Source organism: Xiphophorus couchianus, chromosome 7 (assembly GCF_001444195.1).
Source record: "Xiphophorus couchianus chromosome 7, X_couchianus-1.0, whole genome shotgun sequence".
Lineage (NCBI taxonomy): Eukaryota > Metazoa > Chordata > Actinopteri > Cyprinodontiformes > Poeciliidae > Xiphophorus > Xiphophorus couchianus.
In genome coordinates, this window is record NC_040234.1 from 35,586,983 (window position 1) to 35,609,855 (window position 22,873).

The following is a 22,873-nucleotide window of genomic DNA, read 5'->3' on the forward strand; positions in this document are numbered from 1 at the left end:
CAGCAAAAACACATAAATTCACACAAACAGCTCTTTTTAAACGCAGCGTTCCGCTCACACACACACGCACAGACACACGCACTGCCGCGGCCGCAAGCACACAAATCGCCACACACAGAGAAACACAGAGAACACAAAGCACAGTTTCAAACAAATGTAAAAGACAGAAGGGTAAGAAAAAAATAAAACAAAATAAGGCGCTGGCTTCAAAAATGCATCAATTTCCAACTTGCAAAGTTAGTCCTCTTGAGTGATACAACTCTCTAATCCAAATATAAGTTCCTATAAAGCGATTCAGCTTGATTCCAAATATAAGTCCTATTTCAAGAGCGATTCAACTCTCCTTTTCACTGTTTTACCAGAGAGAAGTCAATTTAACGTACTTTTTAATCCTTATAGTCTATGTCAGACCGGTGATTTAACCGATATAGGCCAATATAAGTCCGCTGGAGAGAGTCAAAATCTCCGGGCTGATGCACGCCCACACTAACTTTTAATACACACCCAAATTCCTTTTTTATTTAGAGGTACAGTAATAAACCTCGGGGCAAAAAGAACAGACATTAAGAAAAAACCCAGCATTTACGACGGAGGTTACGTAAGCTCCTGCCGTCTGAAACCGCCACGATTCCCTGTTAATGTGTATTTTTACAGCCAATTACTATACCTCTGACTCTTTTATAAACCCTCTATTTACCTCCGCAGCTTCGAACTCCGCGTGGCTACAGCTAGCCCGGGCCGCACAGCGCCACAAACGACCAAAGAGTAATCAAATAGTACCTTACCGCACCAAGTCGTCTAGCCGAAGCAGGCCGATCCGCCCGCCAAGATTACAATCCCGGACGAGCCCCCAATTGTAAAGGAAGAATAATTATTAAAAACTTTAGACAAATCGTTTGGCTCGTCTTCTTCCTTAAAACCCGGGTCCTCTCAGCGGGCAGGGCAGCCGCTAGAAAGTGGAACCACCACACTGCGCGTTGACGTCACAGATCACAGAGTTTAATCTCATACAAAGCAATCGACAACAAAGCTGCAGAGGAACAGAGATATGCAAACACGAAACAAAGACAAACAGCAAAGACGTCTTTGGAGAGAGAGCCAATGCAAAAAAGCAAAAAGGTGGCAACTTTCTGACAATTTAGTGATGACACTAAATTTTATACTGAGTGGGTGTTTTCCTATTTAATTTATGCATTCTAGGCGTTCCTCTTGTTGGCCAACTGGAAACTCCCAGAGAAACTTGGACACTCCCCTCAATCTACGCAAAGATCAAAGGACCATCTGCCTTCTACCAAAACAAAAGAGCGGATAGCTGATTGCTGCGCTCTGACCGCTCTGACCCCCCGTGGCTCCCACGGTCATTTTGAGTACAGAACGATCCTGAGATAAGACCTCACAGATACCTGAGAAATCTAACGTCCCTGTCTCCCAAGGAAAATGCTAATTTTATGGCTTCGCCTGTGGCCCGGCCTCACAGTGGGGGTCCCATTGAGAGATCTCCCTTAATCTGCATTTGGTTCCTGTGTCTCTGAATACTTACCCATCTGGTTTAGTTTTAAATGCTTAACACAAACCTGTTCAAAATAAGAGTGTTCCATATATCTTTTAAGATTAACTGTATTAAGCATTAAAAATAATCATATTTCCTTAACAGGCTTCATTCAGACAGAAAGGGATGTTAGGTTTGGACAGAACAGACGAGGGATAAATCCATGAAGAAATATTTTTATTTGCTGGACACAATGAAGCAGAACAGGTTCGTTTATTCCTAATGGATTATTAATGACTTGGTATTTTTATGTTTGTGTGTGTGAAGCTGCCATCACCTGATTTGGACATAAACTCTGCACATACAGCAGAAAGCAAACAGAGCATCATCTATATTGTATGCAGAGCCTCAGTGGGAAGAGCTGCAGCGGAGAACGTATCTGTGACCTGCAGACACCGAGCAGCACAAACATCATCAGACAGAGAGGCACAGAATGGCTGCAGCATCAGCTCAGTGTGTCGGTGTCAGTTTTGACCCGGGCACAAATTGCAAATGTGTTATCAGTAAATCATCACCTCGTCTCCTGGCATAAACATACAAGCATTCAGTTTCATAGTTCATTAGTGTTTGTTCTGTTAGCTGGTAGCTACTGGAAAGCATCAACTCCTGAACATTTTTAATTTGGTGATAAATTATTCGGTTCAGCCGAGATGGATCCTGAATCTGTTGGTTCGTATTGATTTTATTCGATGTAGCAACGACATGAAATGAGTGTCAGGCTGATCAAACCTGATCAATACAGTTGATTTGTTCAAAGATGAATTATTGACTTTTCCATGGAGGTAAAACCTGAACTAGCAGGATAATATAGAGATTTATTCTCCTTTTAAATATAAACAATGTGTTTTTAGACCCACAGACTCGTTTGGTAATGTGCTAACAGTGGACCTAGCTTTTCCTTTAGCGCTTTAGTTAACTTTAACAACACTTAGCATAAACCGTATAGGTAGGTGTTAGTGATAAATTTGACCCTATATATGCTATTTCAATACACATTTTATGTCATTAACACATAATGGGTGTCATCATGGTTGAGCTTAGCGAGCTAGCATGTTTAGCTGTGGCAGAGCTAACGTTTATGATTAGCGCATCAGGGTAATTTAAGGAATTTTAGGATCTATTTCTCATTTTTTATAATTTCAGTTAAATTAGAATCAGAAACAGAAGAAAAAGTTTTAACATTCTTTTTTCTCCAGGTTTGAATTTCTGGGTTTTCTTCACTTCGGTTTTAACCCGGTTTGGTCGAGCAACTGAACATGAATTAACGGAAATCCAGCAGAGCTTCACTCAGAAAAGATACAATTAATGTACTGTGGGATCCAACACATTAAATTATATATATAGTTACATTAAAAGGAATCTAATTAGCGAGAGATCTTCTTCGTCTCTTTGAAATCTTTCATCCTTCATGGATTTTGACAGAATAATAAATTCTTCATCCTGAGGATTGAGATGACAATGAAACTTCTCCTCAGCTGAACTGGAAGGGATCTGTTGTCCAGAAAAGTCAAAATTCAAACTTTGGTTGATTTACATGAATGAAAAGTGAAGAGCAGTAAGTCAACATCAGAGCTTCACAAGCTGACATGCCACCCAGATTATCCGCCGCAGCCTGAGGTTCCTCATAATCTGCTCAAACTTTCTGCTCAGAACGCTAAAAACATGACAATCAGCCCATCGGCTCCAACATTCAACCACATCCTGGTTTCTCTACGAGTCGCGTGTCAAACGTTGTGACGTCACGAGTCGTGATTCATCGCCTGCATGACCTCACGTCCTGACCAGTGGCTCGCCAGCGCGTCAAACTGGGACATAGTCTGGGAGCTCAGGAGATATTTTAGGATTAAAGGCGCCGTTTGTAAAGTTGGAGCTGCGTGGAAGGTAAATATTTCCTAAATCTTTGAAAATGACCTCACAGGATTGTTTTAATGTCCTTATTGTCTTGGTAAGTTAATGTTTACTGTATTAGCTCCGGTCGCCGCCGCTGCAGGACTTCATGCGTATCTTTATTTCAGGAACTGGAGCAGAATGATTTCCTTCTACAGACGGGTTACATGTTGACGTTTCACCCAGAAAACATTCATGTTCATTAAAACTGTGAGCTAAAATAGAATATTTGTATAATTATTTGACATTTAGTTAGTATTTTTCCACTAAATATGATGCGAAATGTTGGGTTTGTGATTTGTTTCTATGACTGTCACGTTGCATATCTTAAAGACAGATTTTATTTCCAATGTTTCAGAAATTTGGAAATAAATACGTTTTATTATTATTGTGGCATCGCGAGGTAGCAGATGATGCAAACAGAATCTCCACCGTGTTTAAGAAGTTTTTATTCTGATTTCTGGTCCAATGGAGGAAAATCAGACACCAAGAAGCTAAAACCCTCCAAGCTAACGCCGCGGCAGGAGAACAATGACAGCAGGACTGTTGGTTTCAGCTGGGATGTTAATCGGGTCGACTGATTGGACATGGCAGGTTTCAGCCTGGTTGTAGGTCATGGGGGCAGAAGAAAAAAATCCTGCTTCAGACCCAAAACTGCTCCAGAAAAACCCTCATCATCATCATCATCATCATCATCATCATCATCACACGCAGCTGGAGATTCGTTTCCTCAAGCTAGTCGCCGTTTCGATACGACGGCGTTCTGGGGCCTTCGTAGAAAAGGAAAACAAAGGAAGAGTAAATGTTCTCCAAAAATCCCAGAAATATTTCGATTAATTTCACAGATAATCCAGAAAAACCTAAGAAATTATCTGATGTTAAAAAAGCTCAGTTTTGGGATTAATTTCACACATTTTCCAGAAAAATTTGGGAAATTCATCAAGTTGTAATTTTATGAGAAAAACAAATTTCACAAAGGAACACATTTTCTTTTTTTTACCCCTCCAGGGTCTTTTGTGGCTCTAGTGTCTCTTATCAAAAGTAGGCTGACAGGAAGGGGGGAGACATGCGGCAAATGCCGCCGGGTCCGGGAGTCGAACCCGCGCCGGCCGGGTAGAACCTTTTATCCAGTAATCACAGAAACTCTTTCTAACTTCCTCCTGATCCCAGCAAAACATGCAGAAACTCTTGGATTTGTTTCAAAAACACCAACATTCATAAAACAAGCTGTGAAATGACTGATTCTCTTGTTAACACTTTTAGTTGAGGCTCCACATTTTTCAGAAAAGCACCAAAATCAAACCTGACACGTTAATTTAAAGTCGTTTTTACCTTCCCAGCACCGTTGTTCACATGTTTCTAATTACTTTGGTGCTTCAGACATCAAATAATCATCAAACTATTTAAGAAAATCACACAAGCCAACATGAAATTAAACTCGTTTTGTCCACATCAGTTCTGGTTTCACTGCTGATTTTCATGGCTGCAAGAAATGCAAAATTAGATTCACAAAAATTATTTTTATTTCCTTAAGTCTTCTTTACACATGGATTACTGTTCCTTTAAATACATCGATTATTCTCTGATTGTAGATTGATGACTTTTTCTCTTTTGTAACATCAAAATAAACCGTATATAGAAATGTTTCCTGCTCCAAACTCTGGTTCATCCCTGGATAAAAGCCTGATATACATAAAGGATGTGAAACGTTGGAATAAAACAGTTTCAGGTTCACATGTTTATTTCATGAACTACAAACTGACTTTATGCTTCTCTTTCAAGGAGCTGCATAACTGAGATGAATTTCCTTCCAGGGCGTCTCTACCTTTTCTAGAGTTGAGTGCTGGAGGTCACCATCTCCCACCCAGCCACTTCCTGTGAATCTGAATAGTGCGTCCTTGTCTTAGAGCCGCCTGCATAATTGCTTCTGTCACCGTTATTCCCCAGAAATTGTGTGCAGGTCGAGGCCCGTGTTTTAAAGCACCGACTGTCAAATCAGCCCTTGATGCAAAGCTGCAACATTTACTGTCCGACAGGATGTGGGTTTTTTAAAGTGGCCTCACTTTAAGCATTAATGTTAGTTTATTCTGAGGACGTCCCATTAAACATACAGAAAACTTTCACTCATTCAGATCCAATCTTGTTCTTTATCTCTGGAAGTTTTTTTAACTGCAGGTGAAGCAGAACAATAAAGAAAAAACAGTTTGGAGAGGAGAGACCAGAGGTTTTCCTCCTTTTTTAAAATCTTACTTCAGAGTTTCACGTTTGCACTTTGATGACCACTGAAGCTGATTTCTAGTTATTTGTGATTTTGAGAAACGACCACGATGTTGACGATGCTTCCTGCCGGTCTGAGCTGATCTTTCTAAACATGCTGCATCGTTTCCTAACCTTGTAAAGAAGATGAGTCTCAGTTGGCCGGTTCTGGAGGTGAACATCCTGGGAAATGGTCCTGGAGCGTTCCTGGAACTGGCTGGAGAGAGTTAAAGTCTCTGCCTCTTTTTCTCCTGGAAAAGCTTCAAAACATCCCAGGATGATCTGGAGAGTCTAACAGGCTGCAGGGATTTCTGAGTTTCACATCGCAGAAGTGGACAGAAACGGGTGATAATGTGGAGAAATGAGTCCATTTTGGACAGGAGACGGATGCATAAATCCTTTATCATTATCATTGTTGGACAACTTCTACCAGGAAAATGAAAACTTGTTGACAATCCAGTCTGAAGCGACTGGAGTCCCTGCTATTATCCACAGAGCTGCTGCATAAATCGTTACGCCAAACAATGGATCTTTGTCTCTTTTCTGGAAGAATATTGCTGCTTTTTGTTTCAGAGCGCCACATTAAAGCCGCATCGAGACGAAAATTATAACCTGTAGCTCAAAGCTGCGGCGCTGCAATAAAAGCAGAAAACAGCAGAGAAAAGCCGGCAGTAGGAGTGGGGAGGCGGTTATATCGACTCCCAGCGAAGGGAACTAAACTCAGAGACGATCAGATCCCTGGGAGACTTTAACACATGGAGGAATTCCTCCTTAAATCACTTACAAATATCGTTCTGATTAGTCATATTGTGTCAATAATGACAGTAGAAATCATTTAGCTTGTTCTCAAGTCAAAACATTCAATTTAATTTCCTTTATTTGATTAGAACAGTTAACTTTAATCAACATTACCACAATTCATGGCAGCGTAAAGATTCAGGAATTATCACAATTAAATTTCATCCTTTATCTGAAGACGGGGGTGTCCAAAGTGCGGCACGGGGGCCATTTGTGGCCCATTTTACGGAGTTTCTGTGGCCCCCAACAGCAGTTTGAGAATGATATCGTCCAAACTGACTTTTTATTTTTAAATCACGGTGAAATTATTACCAATATCATTTTATGATAGTGGAAAAATTTAGGTACAACACAAAGTGTTTGTCTTGTTTATGACTAAACTTCAATAATAAGCAGAACCACAGAGGTTTTACTGACTTTACTGAAGTTTGGACAAGCAAGCACAAAAACCAAAACATGTAAACAAGAAATGAATATAACAACAGGATGCATCTGCAGTAAGCAGTGGAAGACGTAATGAATGGTTTGCTTTCAACCGATGCTTTTTAAAAATGTTTTTCTGATCCAAACGTTTCCAGCTCTCGGAGCGTTGATGTGTGTTTCTGTCGTTGGCTTCAACAGGTGACTGGCTGGCTGGAATATCACTGCTCTCCATCTTCCTCTGAGGACGTCCAAGGGCAGAAACTGTCCCACTGCCCCGCCCAGCATGGAGAACACCAAGGTCCAGTCAGAGGGCGGGCTGAATGTCACCCTGACCATCCGCCTCCTCATGCACGGAAAAGTAAGAAAAACCTGGATGTGGCGACTGCAGCGCTTCAGATCTCAGACTTTTATTTAAAATAAAGAGCAGCACCTTCACACATTGAGCTTTTTGAGTTAATATCTGGATTTTAGTAGATGAACCACCACTCATATTTACAGATTTAAGTTCTGTAAAAACAAGTTGGTGCCACAAAACTACCAAACATTTTGAGAACGTAGCGCACAAATCTTCCCTTAAATTAATCAAATCTCAAGCAATAATGAACTTTTAACAACATGAAGTTTGAGCTCTTTTGTTGACGTTTTAGTTATCAACTGATAAGATTTCTGAAAGTAGTTAGATTTTAGTTTTCATGCTCTTATTTTGAAGTCAGTAAATTACAGAGCAGTTCCGTTTCCTGTCAAGTTCTCTCTTTTTTTTCAATAAGTTTATTTAAAACAAGAAACATGCAGGAACAAAGTAAAATATGGACAGTAGAGAACAAAATACATAAATATAATATGTATTTGATACATATTGGGCCTGTCCAGGGTGACCAGCACCTCCCGACCCACTAGGGACAAGAGTGATAGAAAATGGATGGATGGATTTTATACATATTGTGCTTATGTGCATGTAAATTATGTCAAACTGAAGCTGGAGGGTCGTAGTCTGTCAAGGTAGGTAGCATTTTAGCATTAGCATCTGCTAAATTCCATGTTAGCATAGCATTTAGCATTAGCTTCCACTAGGACTGTAACTTGCTTTAGTGTTGGTGCATTATGCTTAGTGCTTTAGGGTTAGCAGAGCTAACAGTTTAGTTAGCTGACCCCATCAGTGGTAATTACTGATTGAATGAACTCTATAAAGATGTTTTTGGGTTTTTTTGCAGGAAGTGGGAAGTATAATCGGTAAGGTGCGTATGCTTGTTTATGTATAAAAAATATATAATTTCTTAAACATTAATTGATACTCTAATGTTTTGTATTTGGTTTATTTTGAACAGAAAGGAGAAACTGTGAAGAAAATGCGTGAAGAGGTGAGATCCTGCAGTAAGAATCAACATTTATTGAATCAAACATTAGAAATCTAATTAAAGATGCAAGAAAACTCAGGCTTACCAAACTTGTTAGCTTTGAACTAGAACAACTTATGAAGTGGTAGCAGATATTTATTTATATACATAAAACTAAAACAGGGTTCTCTGCTTTACCTTTTCTGCTTTGATATTTTATAATTACTGACAGAATATGACTGACTACCTGAGGAGCTTTGAATACGGTGGCCATCAATGGCCACCGTATTCAAGCTAAATATAAAAACATTTCCTATGTGCCGTTTCTTTCAGAGCGGAGCAAGAATCAACATTTCAGAGGGAAACTGTCCAGAGAGGATCGTCACCATCACTGGACCTACAGACACCATTTTCAAGGCTTTCGCTATGATTGCCTATAAATTTGAGGAGGTACGAATCTTCTACACCAGGGGTCCCCAAGTCCAGTCCTCAAGGGCTGCAACCTTTAAATGAATCTCTGTTGAAACACACCTGGATTAAATAAACTTCTCATGACCAGCCTATTGCAGAGCTGATTGGATGCTGGTGAGCGAATCCAGACATTTTGGAGCAGAGATGCATCTAAGAGTTGCAGGACAGCTCTTGAGGACTGGACTTGGACCCTGTTCTACACTGTTGGTGTAAAACTCTTTCAGATCCATCAGTCAGGTGTTTGTTAGGATGTCATCAGTATATTTCAGTAGAGAGTAACTAGATTCTTCTCTTGTTTCTTGAAGATCTTCCAGTCAAAATGGTGAAATGTAGTGGCCTACCCAAAGTACAACCTGTTGTAGGAAACTCGGCCAAACTCTCCGTCCTTTTCCAGTTTCTGTAGACAGACTGGGACCTTCTCCTTGTAGGCGCTTGTTGGATCCATTTGCTGTGCAAACCAGTAATTCAGAGGTTTCCTTTCGATACTAAAATTTGTTGAAGACCATTGTGCATCTCCTCTTGATTACTGGCAAAATGGCGACGGTTTAACAGTTGAGTGATGATATTGCCGTCCTTTCCTGGGTTTGGACGTTAAAAGGAGAAGGTTGCTTTGCTTCTATAATGTTCTGACTGTATGCCAGCTGTAACATCTACCAGTGATTCCTGTGAGAACTTCCACACTGATTCCTCACTTACTGGTCTCGACTGTCCAGACCGGAAGTCTCTTAGATCTTGACACCTTTGACTTTTTCAATGAACCTGGAAACTTGTTCAATGTTGGAGGAAGGAAGAAGTGTGGAAAGCTACTGGAGCATTTGGACAACACCGTCTTAAAGTCCCTCGTTGGATTGACCCCGTCAGGTTCTCTTGAAGTAACTTGTTCTGAGCTTTTGAAAAGGTTCTGGTTTGATTGATGGTCTTTAATTGTAGATCAAAATTGGATTCTTAACATCTTCTCACCGTCCTGCACCATTCCTGATCCTTCATACATCAAACATCCTAAGGTTTTTCTTCGGTCCTTTGTTCTCAGGTGAGGTACAGATTCTCATAAGACTCGACAACTCTGAGTACTGAAGTAGAAGGAAACTTACCATCTCCTCCTGTTTTGTGATTGATTGGGTTTGTTACCATAGTTAACATTTTGATGAGGCTATTCCAAGCATTCAGTCTCCCAAAGATAACAGAAGTCATTGTCATTTCCTGGTTGACTGAGAATCTAGACCAGTCACCATTTCAAATGATTTAGATTTTTCAAATTTTGAGCTCAATATCCGACTCAGAAATATTTGGTTTTTGCTTGTTTTAAATTCAAACATATAAAACCAATTTTAGAAAGTGTTTATTACAGCCCAGATATCAGCAAAGAAGTTTAATTAGTTACCTTCCTGCTTTCCTCTCCTCTGATCTTATCCAACACTGAGCAATGTGTCTGCGGACACAAAGTTGTGCGTCGTTAATCATTTGTGTGAAGCTTTCAAACCAAACGCCACAGTTCCCCCTTAACAAGCACAGAAAATTTAAAAAAGTTCTTCTCTAATATTCTGTACATTTTTCTGTCGATTTGCTTTGTATAGACGGTTCCTGCTAATGCAATTAAACATCCTGAACGTTTGAGGCCACATTATTCCTGCAGTAAATGATGATCCGTTTGTTTCAGGACATAATCAATTCGATGAGTAACAGTCCAGCCACCAGCAAGCCGCCCGTCACCTTGAGGCTCGTTGTGCCAGCCAGTCAGTGCGGCTCTCTCATCGGGAAGGGAGGCTCCAAAATCAAAGAGATGAGAGAGGTAAGCCACCTGAAGTTCACCTGATAAATCACTCAGCAACAAACATGTTGGCCAAGAAACTTTTGCAATTAATTGTTAAAGTTGTGGACAACATGCAGCATGTCCAGTTCATTTAAACTCTAAACAAGCCAAACAGTGATGGGCTAAAAAGCTAGCTGCGCTAACCGCTCTGCTAATGCTAAGGCGCTTTATCGGCATGGTGTTTAGTGGAAGCTAATGCTAAACGGCGTGAGGGAGGAAAACTTTAATCCAGCCGTCAAATTTTATTCAACTGAAAGTTTACAAAACAGCCAATTAAATTATTGCTTTTAAAATGTATCCTGGACCAGGAGTACTTTCTATTTTGTCTTTAAAGTAACCGACCGCAAATATCCTGTAGCTCCTGTATTTTAGTTTGCAGTGATATTAATAAGCTGTATAGAGTCAGTGCAGAAAAACTCTGTGATTTTTTTACTGTAAAATCAGCTACAGTTATTCCCAGGCCCCTAATCAATAAGATACTGCATAACCCAATAAAAAGGTTTAGCGTGATTCTGTGACCCTTCGATGTCACAGCCTTGTGCACTTATTTCTTAAAAATGTATTTTTATGTCTCGTAGAAATGACAAAAAGACTCAGGAGGAAAGAAAACTGAAAGGTGTAAACACTAACATGAGATATGTTCGGTATCAGAGGAGGCAGCGGCGGCTAATTCTGCTGTTACAGCATCAAACTCCTCTCATTTGGGACGTTGTCCACGGAGGCCAAAATAAGAGTGTTCCTTCTATATACAGACATTTCATTGCAGTTTTGCAAAATACATCAATTTATGTGTACAGCCATGAAAACCACCACATCCTAGCGTAAAAAACCTTTAAAAAAATCTGAGTTTTGTCCAAATTTGTTAATTAAGCTGGTTGTTATCCCATCTTCTGTGATTTTATAGCCAATAATTTTATAGCTGACTGACAGTAAACCTCGACCAATGTGTATCGCTGTAACCAATAGGAAAATATGACTGCAGTAGCCACTCTTCAACCCAAAGAGGGCAGCACTGAGGCAGTTTTAGGCTAATGTTACAGAATTTTAAAAAATTACAGAAGAATATCACAATTTGCACAGAAACATGAGGATAGATCCCTTAAGGAACCATTTCTACAGCTCATCTGCGAAACAAAAGGTGATTCGGGGTTTAGTTTCGCTACATAACATCATCTTTACTTTGGATTTGGTTTTAAGTAGATGAGAAAGTCGATTGCCATGTGAAGGTGAGGCCCAGACACAGAAATGTGTCCGTGTTACTGTGGCTGAAGACACCAGACAACCTTCAGAGGACGATGTGTCGGCCATGTTGTCGTCACGGCGGAGGTCCAGCTGGTCATCCTGAGACGTGTGAACAGTTTCTGAGACACGGAGAAAACAGAAGCTTGAGGCAAAGTCATGTTTGGCATTTATTGACAGAACCGTCAAGCCCAAGTAACAATGATGGAACCTCTAGTTAAGAAATGATGCAAGAAAAAACAATGAAGCGTCCCTCTAAGACGGCGAAGCGACAGCCAGGGGACAAGAAGACAGTAACATTTACTGTCAACTATATTAACTCAAACTCAGTGTCTACAAGCTGCTGCTGCCCTCAGGTTAATGTCAGCAGATGGGACCTGGGAAATGCTGTACGGAGGGAGATTGGTGCCAAGCAGCATGTCCTGAAGGCAGGACGTTGTTATCCCAGATGGACATGTCTGGGATAACAGACATGTCCATAAAGACGAGGCCAGACTAAACATCTTAATTAGTTCAATTAACTGAGAAGCTGTAAAACAAACATCCACCCTGCACCTGGAGGCGCCGCGTGACAGAACAGTTTGTTTCCCAGCAGGAGCCGGTTATAGAGTCACCCTGCAAACACTCGACCCGTCTTCTTCCCCAGTCCACAGGGGCCCAGGTTCAGGTGGCGGGGGACATGCTGCCCAACTCCACCGAACGCGCCGTGACAATCTCTGGAACCCCAGAAGCCATCATCCAGTGTGTCAAACAGATCTGTGTGGTCATGCTGGAGGTAAAGTTTCCGCCGCAGTCACATTAAAAAAAACCACACACACACACACACCCACACGCACACACACACACACACACACAGCACCGGCTGGTTAAAACATCAGATAAATTACCTGCTTTTTAACCAAGTACATCCTCACTGCTCCCACTGGGCTTCAGAGAAAATTTAAATCAGATGCTGCATCTGCACTGATTAAACTATATTTACTAGATGTTATGGGGTGTCAAGTTACACACTTTAAAAACTTTAGCTTCAAGCTAAATATTTAGCTGAGTAAATATAAAGCTTAGTTTAATATTTAGTGAAGTTATTTAGCTCACTAAAAATATTTAACTTTCTAAATGTTTAGTTACTAAACTAAATAATTTACTTTTAAGGCTACAAAGCTAAATATTTAGCTTGCTATATAAACCTTTATCTTCAAATTACTATAGTTTAAAGATAAATATTTGGATAGCAAGCTAAATAGCTTAGCTAATATTTAACTAAACTAAATATGTAGCTAACCAGCTACATATTTAGTTTGAGGCTAGTTTTTAAAGTGTGTGTAACTTAACAACATAGACAAATTAGAGCAAAATATTTCACTTGCCAACTAAATATTTATATTTAATTCGAAACTGACATTAAATGAACATGAAAATATCAACTTTGAAAAATGAACCCCATTTTTTCCTGTTGAGATAAACTAAATAACTCAGTTGTTTTAGATTTTGACTGCAGCTTTAACAAACACCATAAGGGGTCTGCAGACAAGTTTATTTTAAATGCTAAAATTATACGACTGCAACAAACTCACAGCAGGACGGAGCACAGCTACGCTTCATTTCATTCATAATGTAACGAGAGTCCTTCCTAAGAGATGAACACGTTTCCTCTACATTTATTAAAATAAAATAAAGCTGATGAAGCAGAATAACCATCTTTTCTGTTTCTTTCAGTCCCCACCTAAAGGTGCCACCATCCCTTACCGCCCAAAGCCTGCCTCCACCCCAGTCATTTTTTCAGGTGGCCAGGTGAGTGCTGAGTTAGCATTAGCTGAGTTAGCATTAGCTGAGTTAGCGTTAGCTCATTAGTTTGTCCCTACAGCAGAACCTGAGTTTTACTGCAGCGTCAGCAGCCCAGAGTTTTCCTGCCTCCTCATGCAGATCGTTAGCTCTCCGTAAGGAAAGACGCTGCGAAGCACAAAAGGTCCAGAAGCCGTTTGTTTTCTTTATGCTGCTGGGAAACAGGAAATACTAAAGTCTGTGTGGAAAAAGGTCAAAGGTTTTTTACTTCACAGCCCAAATTACAGTTCTGAAAAGGTTTAGATGCAGATTTATGGAAATAAGTGAAGAATAGATTTAAAAAACCTATATATCCAGCTGAGAAACATAAAATTACATATAATAATTAAAATTTTAAGGATTTTAAACTTTTTATGGAGCTTAATGATGTGGTGTTTTCTGCCTGGCCATGTTTGGTATTCTTGTTTTTAAGATCTCTTCCTTAACCCCAAAATTTACCTTTTTTATTTATTTTTCTTCACTATTTATGGGAAAAAAAGTATTAAAAAAAGAATACAAGCCAAAATTAAAAGAAATGTTTCTAATTAGCTTTGCTCATTATTTGTAAGATTCTTTAAATACAAAGTTATATTCTAGAAATTAGAATAATGTTGAAGTTTATATTAGTAACTCGATTCACAACATAAAAACTCAAACATATACAGGTTAATTACTTATGAATTAAACTTTTATTTCTGCTAATTATGATGATTTTCTGTTTAGTTATGAAAAGATGATATTTCAGATTAAAGTATTACATCCAACCAATGAAAAAACAATTAAACAGAAAAGTGGCTTTGCTGAAAAGTATATTTAATGCCAATTGAAAGGTTGCTATTTTGTTGATTAAATAGTGATTTAATTGTGGTAGATTTGTTTCTTATGGAGCTTAATAATGTGGTTCTTATTATCTTTACTCCTTTGAAAAATGACACCACTCATGGCGTTACGTAACATTTTATCTCAATGTTAATATTTACGTTTTAAAAACTTTAAAAACAAAAATCAAGTTGCATTTTTTGCAAACTCTCTTGTTTTTGAACCCTGTTCCTGGTGACCCCGCTGCCCGCTCCGCTCCAGCCACTGAATCATCTTATCTCAGCGTTTGTCATCTGTGATTATCTATGCCAAGCGTGAGTCTTATCAGCCAGGAAAACAGGCGGCAGCTGCAAGGCTTGCTGGGAAATCGGCCACTTTAGTGTGACATCACTCTGTTTTGATTCTGCTTTTAAAGCCGAGACTCCCGCTTGTCAGCCTGGCGTCTCTGCACTTCAGAGGATGGTCAAGTTTTCTCTGGAGAAGTCAGATCTCATTGCATGATTAATACATGGCAGTTCTTGTCTTGTCTTAACACACAAAAAACCAAGTGCAACAAGAAAATGTTGCAAATGAAATGCTGCAGAGGGAAAACCAGCGTGAAATGGAGATCCTCCAGACCACTAGAGGGAGTCTGGAGCAGATAAACATGCTGCTGTTTTTAATAATATGGTAAACGACATGAAGCAGAGTGCAATTATTCTTTCTTCCTTCAACTTTTTTCTGGACATCCCGGCTTAACTGACTGCCTGGTCCATTATAAAAGGGTTGTTGACTCCCCCTAGTGGTCTGGAGGATTTTCATTTTCTGGAGCAAATTTGCAGCGTTTTATTTTTCCCACTTGTTTATTGTCCTTGTATGTTTTGTAAGTTGGATCATTCGTGTGTTTCCAGCATGTTTTGTTGTGCATTTACAAACGCCATCAAGCACAAAAATGTGTTTTTCAGAACTTCGATCATTATCACCTGAAACCATAACTCTATAACTATAACTATAATAACTCCTGTTTCATTTTGAACACTTTAAGCTTGCAGCCATGTTTACAGGATCTACTTCACCACACAACAAAACCACATTGAATTTAAAAAGTTCGCATTTAGCTCCTAATGATGTTATTTTTTAAGTAATTATTCCACAGTTGGTTCCGTAATGCCAGGAGGCATTAGGGCTTAAACTCCACCCTGACCTTTAACCTTCAGAAGTTGGTTTCTGTGGATCTTTTTGGCGTAATCTGAACATTTCCAGCAGGTTTGAGGCCGGAGCATTCCCAGATGGTTAATATCTTATTAAATTCAGAACCAGTCATTGTCCCAAAGTGTTTATTGTTTAGTTTTGTTTCACCTAAAGAGAGACAACCCCACAGCATGATGCTGCTACCGCCATGTTTGACAGGTGGAAAAGTGCTTCTAGGTCTCATGTTTTCTCCAAAAATGCTTCCTGTAGTTTGGTCAAACAACTAAAATTTCATATCATGATTTGGTTTTTCTCCATGTGGGCAGCTGCAGATTTCAGTCCAGCTTGAAGCCGTTGACTTCGGGTTTCCCTCCTGACCAGCAGCCTGTCCACCCACGGTCAAATTAAACTGGTTCTGGCTTGATACTGGGCGCTTCCCTGGTTGTTCTCGAACATTTTAACCTTTTTCTTTCCGTCTGAGGGGGGGTTTGGGTCAGATGGTTAAATCTTGAACACAGCTGGATCTCCCAGCAGGGCAAGGATCCCAAATAAACACCCAGCCTGGTTTCAGATTGAAAAAGCTTCTGGCCCGACTCCAGCCCCAAACATGTTGAACATTTGATTAAACGCCAGGTTTCTGCCAGGAAACCAGCCGATTTAAATGAATATTTCCAATCCTGCAAAGAAGAGAGAGCAGTAAACCGTAAAATTAAGATGTCTGTACTGTTCACTTGTGTACAAAATGGAAAAGAAAAACTTCTCCTTTCTGTTGCTTTGCTTTCCTGCCAGCCGAGGCGTCGACTCATGAGTGAAACGTCTCTATTTGCTGTTGTTTCTTCTCAGGCCTACACAATCCAGGGACAGTATGCCATCCCACACCCCGATGTAAGTTCTTTGTTTTCCTTTCCTCTAATTCAGTTCAGATTCTGCATTTAATTACACCTGAAACTAGACATTTACACACACAGTATGAGAACAGATGCAATCTTTCCATCTTCACTGTGATTAAACCAGACGTCACTTCCCCAGTTTTTGGGTCAGATGTAGGATTGTTTCTGTTAGATCACTGAGTGAACTAACAGAAACATTTTTTAATTTAGAAACTAAGAAGCAAGATGGAGATCAAAACCTTTTGATGGCCTCTTTAAAAAGTTTGTACCAACTCTTTGCTAAGGGACGTTATCCACTTAATGAGATGTTGCTTCATTATTTCCACATAATGTTCTGTCCTTGTGATGCCATCTATTTTATGAAGTGCACCAGTTCCTCCTGCAGCAAAACGGCACCACAACATGATGCTGCCTCCCACATATGAAGCGACTCCTTTGGTTTCCTAATGGTTATTACAGCAACACACTCTTAACTTAATTACCATCAGACACAATGATATGAAATGATGTTTGTTCCCACAGGAAGTCTAACCCTGTAATCTGTTTCTTACGTTACTGTTGGAGCGGTGACTTCTTCCTCTGTGAGCGGCGTTTCAGACTTGTTTCATTGTGGATAATAACTGTTTAACGAGCATTTTAACGTATTCACAAGGTCTTTTGTTCTTTTGTAAATTAAACTTATAGGAGCTTAGAAAGTCATCAATAGTTTCTGAAAGCATTGTTATCCGACTGTAAACGTCAAAGTCTGAAATAAGTTTAATAAAAACAGGAAAAAATAATGATGTCTTTCTGCACAGTGTAAGTAAATAATTGGTTTCTTCTGTTCAGACATGGCAGTTCCTGTCAGAATCAGATCTTCTGATTTGCTTCAATTTAAGGAATTTGATTAGAAAGTCTTGACATGAACTGTTTTTTGATGCATTGTAATGTTGGAAACATGAGAAAGAAATCCGTAATGTCAGGGTTTCAATTCAAATTTAAGACTTTTTAAGAGAATTTTGAGTGATATTTAAGATCATTGTATTGTATCACAATGAATATTTTATGTAGTAGTGCCAAGCTTTTTAGCACAGACTGTACGGAGCGTCGTACGGTTTGGCAACAGACGTGAGCCAGACGCATAGACAAACATCACCAAACCAATCGGCAATAAAAGTACCAATGATGGGTGCAAAAAGGCTAGCTACATGGCTAGCAAAGGTATATTTGCAGCTAATTAGCAGTAGCCTCATCTGCCTCGAGTGACAGAACCCCATGGACGGAAAAGTCCCCTGGGTCAAGAAAATCCACATAAGACTGAATAGTCCTGCCTCAACAAAGTCTAAGACTGTGACTAACGTATTTAAGTCCAACTTACATTATTTCTGACGAAGTTAAGACATTTTAAGGCCTTAATTTTAGATTCATGAACTGAAGGCTTTTTAAGGTGCGCGAACATCCTAAGTGTCAGTAAATCTCTGGTTTAAGCTGTTTGTAGGCATAGAGGCTCTATTCAGATCTTCTGAAGTTGCTTTAGTTTCAGGTGACCCTGCAGCTCAGCAGTCGGTAAGACCTGGTCAATACCATGAAAGGTACCATGAAACCTGGCCGATACCAAGAAACGGTCCTGGTGCGGATCATAAAGACGGCGGGGCAGCGTTGATGCCGACGCCTCAGCAGCCCGTCCCGTCTCCATTAATAATCTGCCTTCATCTGTCCTTGTCATTAGAGCATCTCAAGAGCCACCTTGTGTCAGATCCACTATTTCAAAGCCGAACGGTGATTGATGCCAGAGGAGCTGGCGGCTGACGGTGCAATCACTCAAGTGCAGACTTGACCACCTCTTCCCACCCTCGTTAAAAACTCCTTTTAAAAGGAGAGGATGCTTTTAAAGCAACCTGTGATGATGTTCAGAGCGCAGCAGCGCCTGACGAGCGCGTTAGGCTACGGGTTGCTTGTGGAGATTCATGAGAGCAAATTAAATTACTAAAACATATTTGAGAACCACAAGAAGGCAGGAAAATGACTCACATTATCTGGTAATTTGCATCTTCTATCAGAAAACCATCATCTTTTTGTCTCTTGCTTTTTGTCCTCCACCGCCCCGTCTCATGTCTTCCTTCTCCTCACCCTTTCTTCACTCTGGTTTATGTTTTCTTCATTTCTTGGTGTGACCTGTGTAACAGTAACCTCTTAGTTTTACTTTCCCTCCTAACCCTTCAGCAGTTGACCAAGCTCCACCAGTTGGCTATGCAGCAAACTCCCTTTACCCCTCTCGGACAGACCACCCCTGCTTTCCCTGGTACGTACCCACAAGGTCCCCTGTAGATGTTTTCTCCTCTTTCCATCCAGAGAAATATATTTATTCTCTTCCCCTACCTTGCACCTTATCTCTCTCTTTTGGCACAGCATGACTTTGCCTCCGTCGTTTCTTTCCTCCTTTGATTTTCTTTGACTCATATATTTTTTCTTGCTCCTTTCTGATATTACTCCAGTAAAGAGGGAAAAAAGGAAAACACAAGCTGCTCTTATGATTTATTCAGTCGCGTTATCGCAGGCAGCAGGTCACAGAGTCTACCAACAGATTTTCAACGCACTTAAAGATTCTTCTAAAAGTGAAAATCAACAGATTAATGCAGCATCTTCATCTAAAACATCACAACTTATCAAACCCTTTTATTTAAGTATTGCAAATTCAGGAGGAAAATGGAAACACCAAGCGATTAGATCCACTAATTCACTAGCTTCGATTCTTACAGAAAAAATATAAAGCGCTAATTTATGTGAGCGTTTTGAAAATGTTCAGATGAATAAAGTTCAACATGTGTTAAGTTTTGTTAGGAATTCTTCAAGTAATTAGACGTTTATATTTTTGCTCTTATTTTGAAGTGAGTGAAGACTGTTTACGTAGTTCTGTTTCCTCACTTTCTTGTTTTTTTAATTAAAGAAACTTTATTGAGCAAACGGCAACTATACAAAAATTAGGAGGTATACAGAATAATACAACACTTACATGAACAAGTACATGCAATAATTTATATTTGTGAAATGTCTTGAGACCTTCCTGACACTTTAGCATTAGCTTCTGCTAAAAACCATGTTTGTGTACCACGTTAGCGCTAGCGGAACTAATGCTTATGATTATTTTTTAACGTTAGCATAGCTAACGTTTTAGTTAGCATACCCACCACTGTTGGCATGTAATGTGATGTTGAAGAGCCAAAATGGACCAGGAAATTTGGATTAGCATAGAAATGTTTAAAAGTAGAGTCATAGAAAAGGGAATGTACCAACACTGATATAGAGGATGAACTAAAATACACATAAAATAATGAATATGGCAACATCTTCCTGACAATAATAACCACAGAGAAATGAAGTGAATATGGAAAAACCTTTCGTACATAAATGACTAACAAAGAATGGATCAAAACAGAAAAAACTCAAGTCTCGCAGCTCTAATCCATGTTTGTTGCCAGAAATTCAATCTCTCTCAGACTGTCCAGTCCGAAGTTCTCAATCCGTTTAGGTTTCCATATAAAAGTTGATTAGGAATTTATGGGAGATGTTGATTAAATTCATTTTTTTCTATACTTATGCAGGCCTGAAAGATACCAATTCATTCTTTACTAGACCAGAATCCTAAAACAAATCACAGATATTTTCTTAAAATCACTTAATTACTAAAAACTAAATCAAATTATTGCGTAAATCAGGAGCATTGGAAGGTCTTGAATCATACGATGTGTTCTCATGTTGTAATTAGATGAAGGTTTACAGTGAACCCTCGTTTTTCGCGGTTGTTGCGTTCCAAAAAGAACCAGTGATAGATGAAATCTGTGGAGTAGTTACCTTTATTTTTTACAATTACTATGCAGCATAATTAAATATTCTACATTGAAACCAAAGAACAAAAACTGTTTTCAGGCCTACGCATTTTTTTAAACCAATATAACGCTTTCTTACAAATCACTACAGTAAAATAATCATTTTAATCATCAATACGAAGTACAGTAGGACAAATTGTGACTCATATTTCCCTGATCCTCTGACTGTGACGCCGCGGCCTCACGCCGCTCTCTACTGGCTTTTTCTCCTGAAGCCTGAGCGGCAGGTGAGTTTTTTCAGGAGAAGAACATAGTTATTATTGGTAGTTGCTGTCGCTCTTTCTTTCTTCTACGTATATTTAAATACCGTAACGTTATTGGCACACAGGTAGAGAAGAAGCGCGGAGACGGTTTAGCCAATCAGGACGCAGAACACAATGCACTATGAAAAAAAAAACTGCACAAAAAACTCAGCGAAGCCGTGAACCGCGTTACAGCGAGGGTTCACTTAGTTTATTATTTTTCAAAGTGGTAGATGTTGGTAATATTTGGTACCACCTTCACACTGGATGAAGTGTTACTGGTGAACAGCCACAACATGAATGGATCTCTGGAGAATTATTGTTGCTTGAAGGTTGGCAACGTGTGGATTGAGGTCGTAGTGTTGGGTTTCCAGCTTGGTTTCAGTGTTGGCAGCATATCTGCTCCATGTTCCTCTAGATGCCACGAGTCGACAGTAACAACCGTCACGTGAAAGGAAAACGTTTTAAATGTGATCTTCATTCAACTTGATGAGAACTGAAATGTTTTGCAAAGGAGAATGAGTTCTGCTGCTTTTGCTCATGAGTTTAGTGTTAGCTAGATGACTAACAGGTGTTAGCACTTAGTGTTAAGCTAGGCTAACTATAAAATGATGTCAGTATGAGAATAAAATCTAACAATGTTTAACTTTGTTCCATTATTACAGCTGAATAGTTAAAGTAAACTATTTAAAACATTGTGTTTTGAAGTGGGTTTATATTCTAATGTTTTACACCGTTTACTGTAACCCTCAGTGTGCTAAGCTAGGCTAACCAGTAGCTGCCTTTACATTCAGTGACTCACATTAAATATAAATATTTATACACTCAGATAATTAATTTCCTTCACATTACTTCAAAATGCTAAGTTTGGTCACAGCAATGTTCACATTAACATTTTCTTGTATTGTCTTTTAACTTATATCTCACCAGGCTAGCTATTAGCCAACTCTATTTTCTAAGCTAAAGTTAAATTTACCAGTCTAAAGTTAAATCAAATTACTAAACATTCTTTAAAATATTATAACTTCTGCTGTAATAAATTTCTTTATATTTTGGTGTTTATTAAAATTTTGTGTATCTTTATGGGTCTGTGTTAAGATGGGTTAGCATTAGCTCAGAGCTAAAATCAGCACCTCCAGTGTGTGCGCACAGAAATGCTGCTAGAAGCAAAAAGAGATGCAGAGTGAGCAAACATTTTCTTTTCCCCGGACATGTCCACTCTTCATGTTCTGATTGGCTTTCTTTGATGAAAATCTCTGGATTTTCATCGTTTTTAGAGGATCAATAATGCACTTAAACTGCCTGGTCTGCCGTTCGCTGACGTCCTCTTTGTGTCGCGGTTGGTTCAGACCAGGAGGGGACGGCAGCGAATGCGTGGCAGAAAGAGAAAAGACGGCGTTCTGCTGACGTTTACAAAGCACAGAAAAAGCTTTACAGACGAACTGGAAAATAAATATGTTTCTGTTTTTCACAAAGATCCTGTAAGTCACACGACGGACACAAACGTCATAAAACTGAAAGAGGACAGACAAAAACTCAAACTCTAGTATGCAGATTTTCCTATCTGATGCTTTTTATTTTTATCTCTGTGTTGAATATGTTTTCAGTTTTATGTAATTTTTGTCCTGGTTGATTTGGAAAATGAGTTTTTATTGCTACAGGTTAATTTTCTAAACTACAGAAGAGTAATCATTAGGGATGGACAGACATGAACATTTTCACCAGTACTGATATCAGATATTAAAACTGCTATTATGGCAGGATTTACCAATATGTTCCTTTTATTATATACATTTCTCTACACGTCTGACACAATGTTAAAGCGATCAACCACTCACTTTGCTTCAGCCCCATAATCTAACATCCCTCTCCACCATAATCTGACCCAGTTTAACTCATCAGAATCCATATGCTGAAAAATGCCAACGTTGATTGTTGGCAACTCTGGTCAACTTTTAAAAACCTGAGCTACTGAATGTCCTACATGAAAATAGGTTTGTATATTTAAACAGAGAACCAATGTTGCTTATTATCCTATCCTGTATCTATATTTAATGTGAGACTGAAATCTGTTTACAGATCTAACTTTTACATTTTAGTAACTTCGTAGATTCAAAGTTTTTTAACTGTTGTACCTGATCTTAGGTTTGGATGCCAGCCCACCAGCCAGCACCCACGAACTCACCATTCCTAATGATGTGAGTACAGCAGGAAAAGCCTCAGATCCATAGATACCTGCGTTTTTCATTAAGATCAAATATAAGACTTGTTTCCCTCCTCACAATGAAGATGAACAAG

The 22,873-nt window shown here is 39.3% G+C and overlaps 1 protein-coding gene across 4 annotated transcripts in view; it reads left to right on the forward strand.

Moving 5' to 3' along the window:
- Positions 1-22,873, forward strand: part of pcbp3 (poly(rC) binding protein 3) — a 66,116-nt gene that overhangs the window by 38,459 nt on the left and 4,784 nt on the right. For 2 of the 4 annotated variants that reach the window (XM_028024490.1, XM_028024488.1), the window contains exons 6-15: positions 7,112-7,271; positions 8,125-8,148; positions 8,239-8,271; positions 8,581-8,697; positions 10,376-10,507; positions 12,414-12,542; positions 13,484-13,558; positions 16,421-16,462; positions 18,673-18,748; positions 22,721-22,773. In XM_028024490.1, the coding sequence (XP_027880291.1) occupies positions 7,197-7,271; positions 8,125-8,148; positions 8,239-8,271; positions 8,581-8,697; positions 10,376-10,507; positions 12,414-12,542; positions 13,484-13,558; positions 16,421-16,462; positions 18,673-18,748; positions 22,721-22,773 (756 nt within the window). In that variant the 5' untranslated portion in view covers positions 7,112-7,196. Of the gene's footprint in view, positions 1-7,111; positions 7,272-8,124; positions 8,149-8,238; positions 8,272-8,580; positions 8,698-10,375; positions 10,508-12,413; positions 12,543-13,483; positions 13,559-16,420; positions 16,463-18,669; positions 18,749-22,720; positions 22,774-22,873 lie in introns of all 4 variants that reach the window. The other 2 variants (XM_028024487.1, XM_028024489.1) reach the window with 1 other exon arrangement.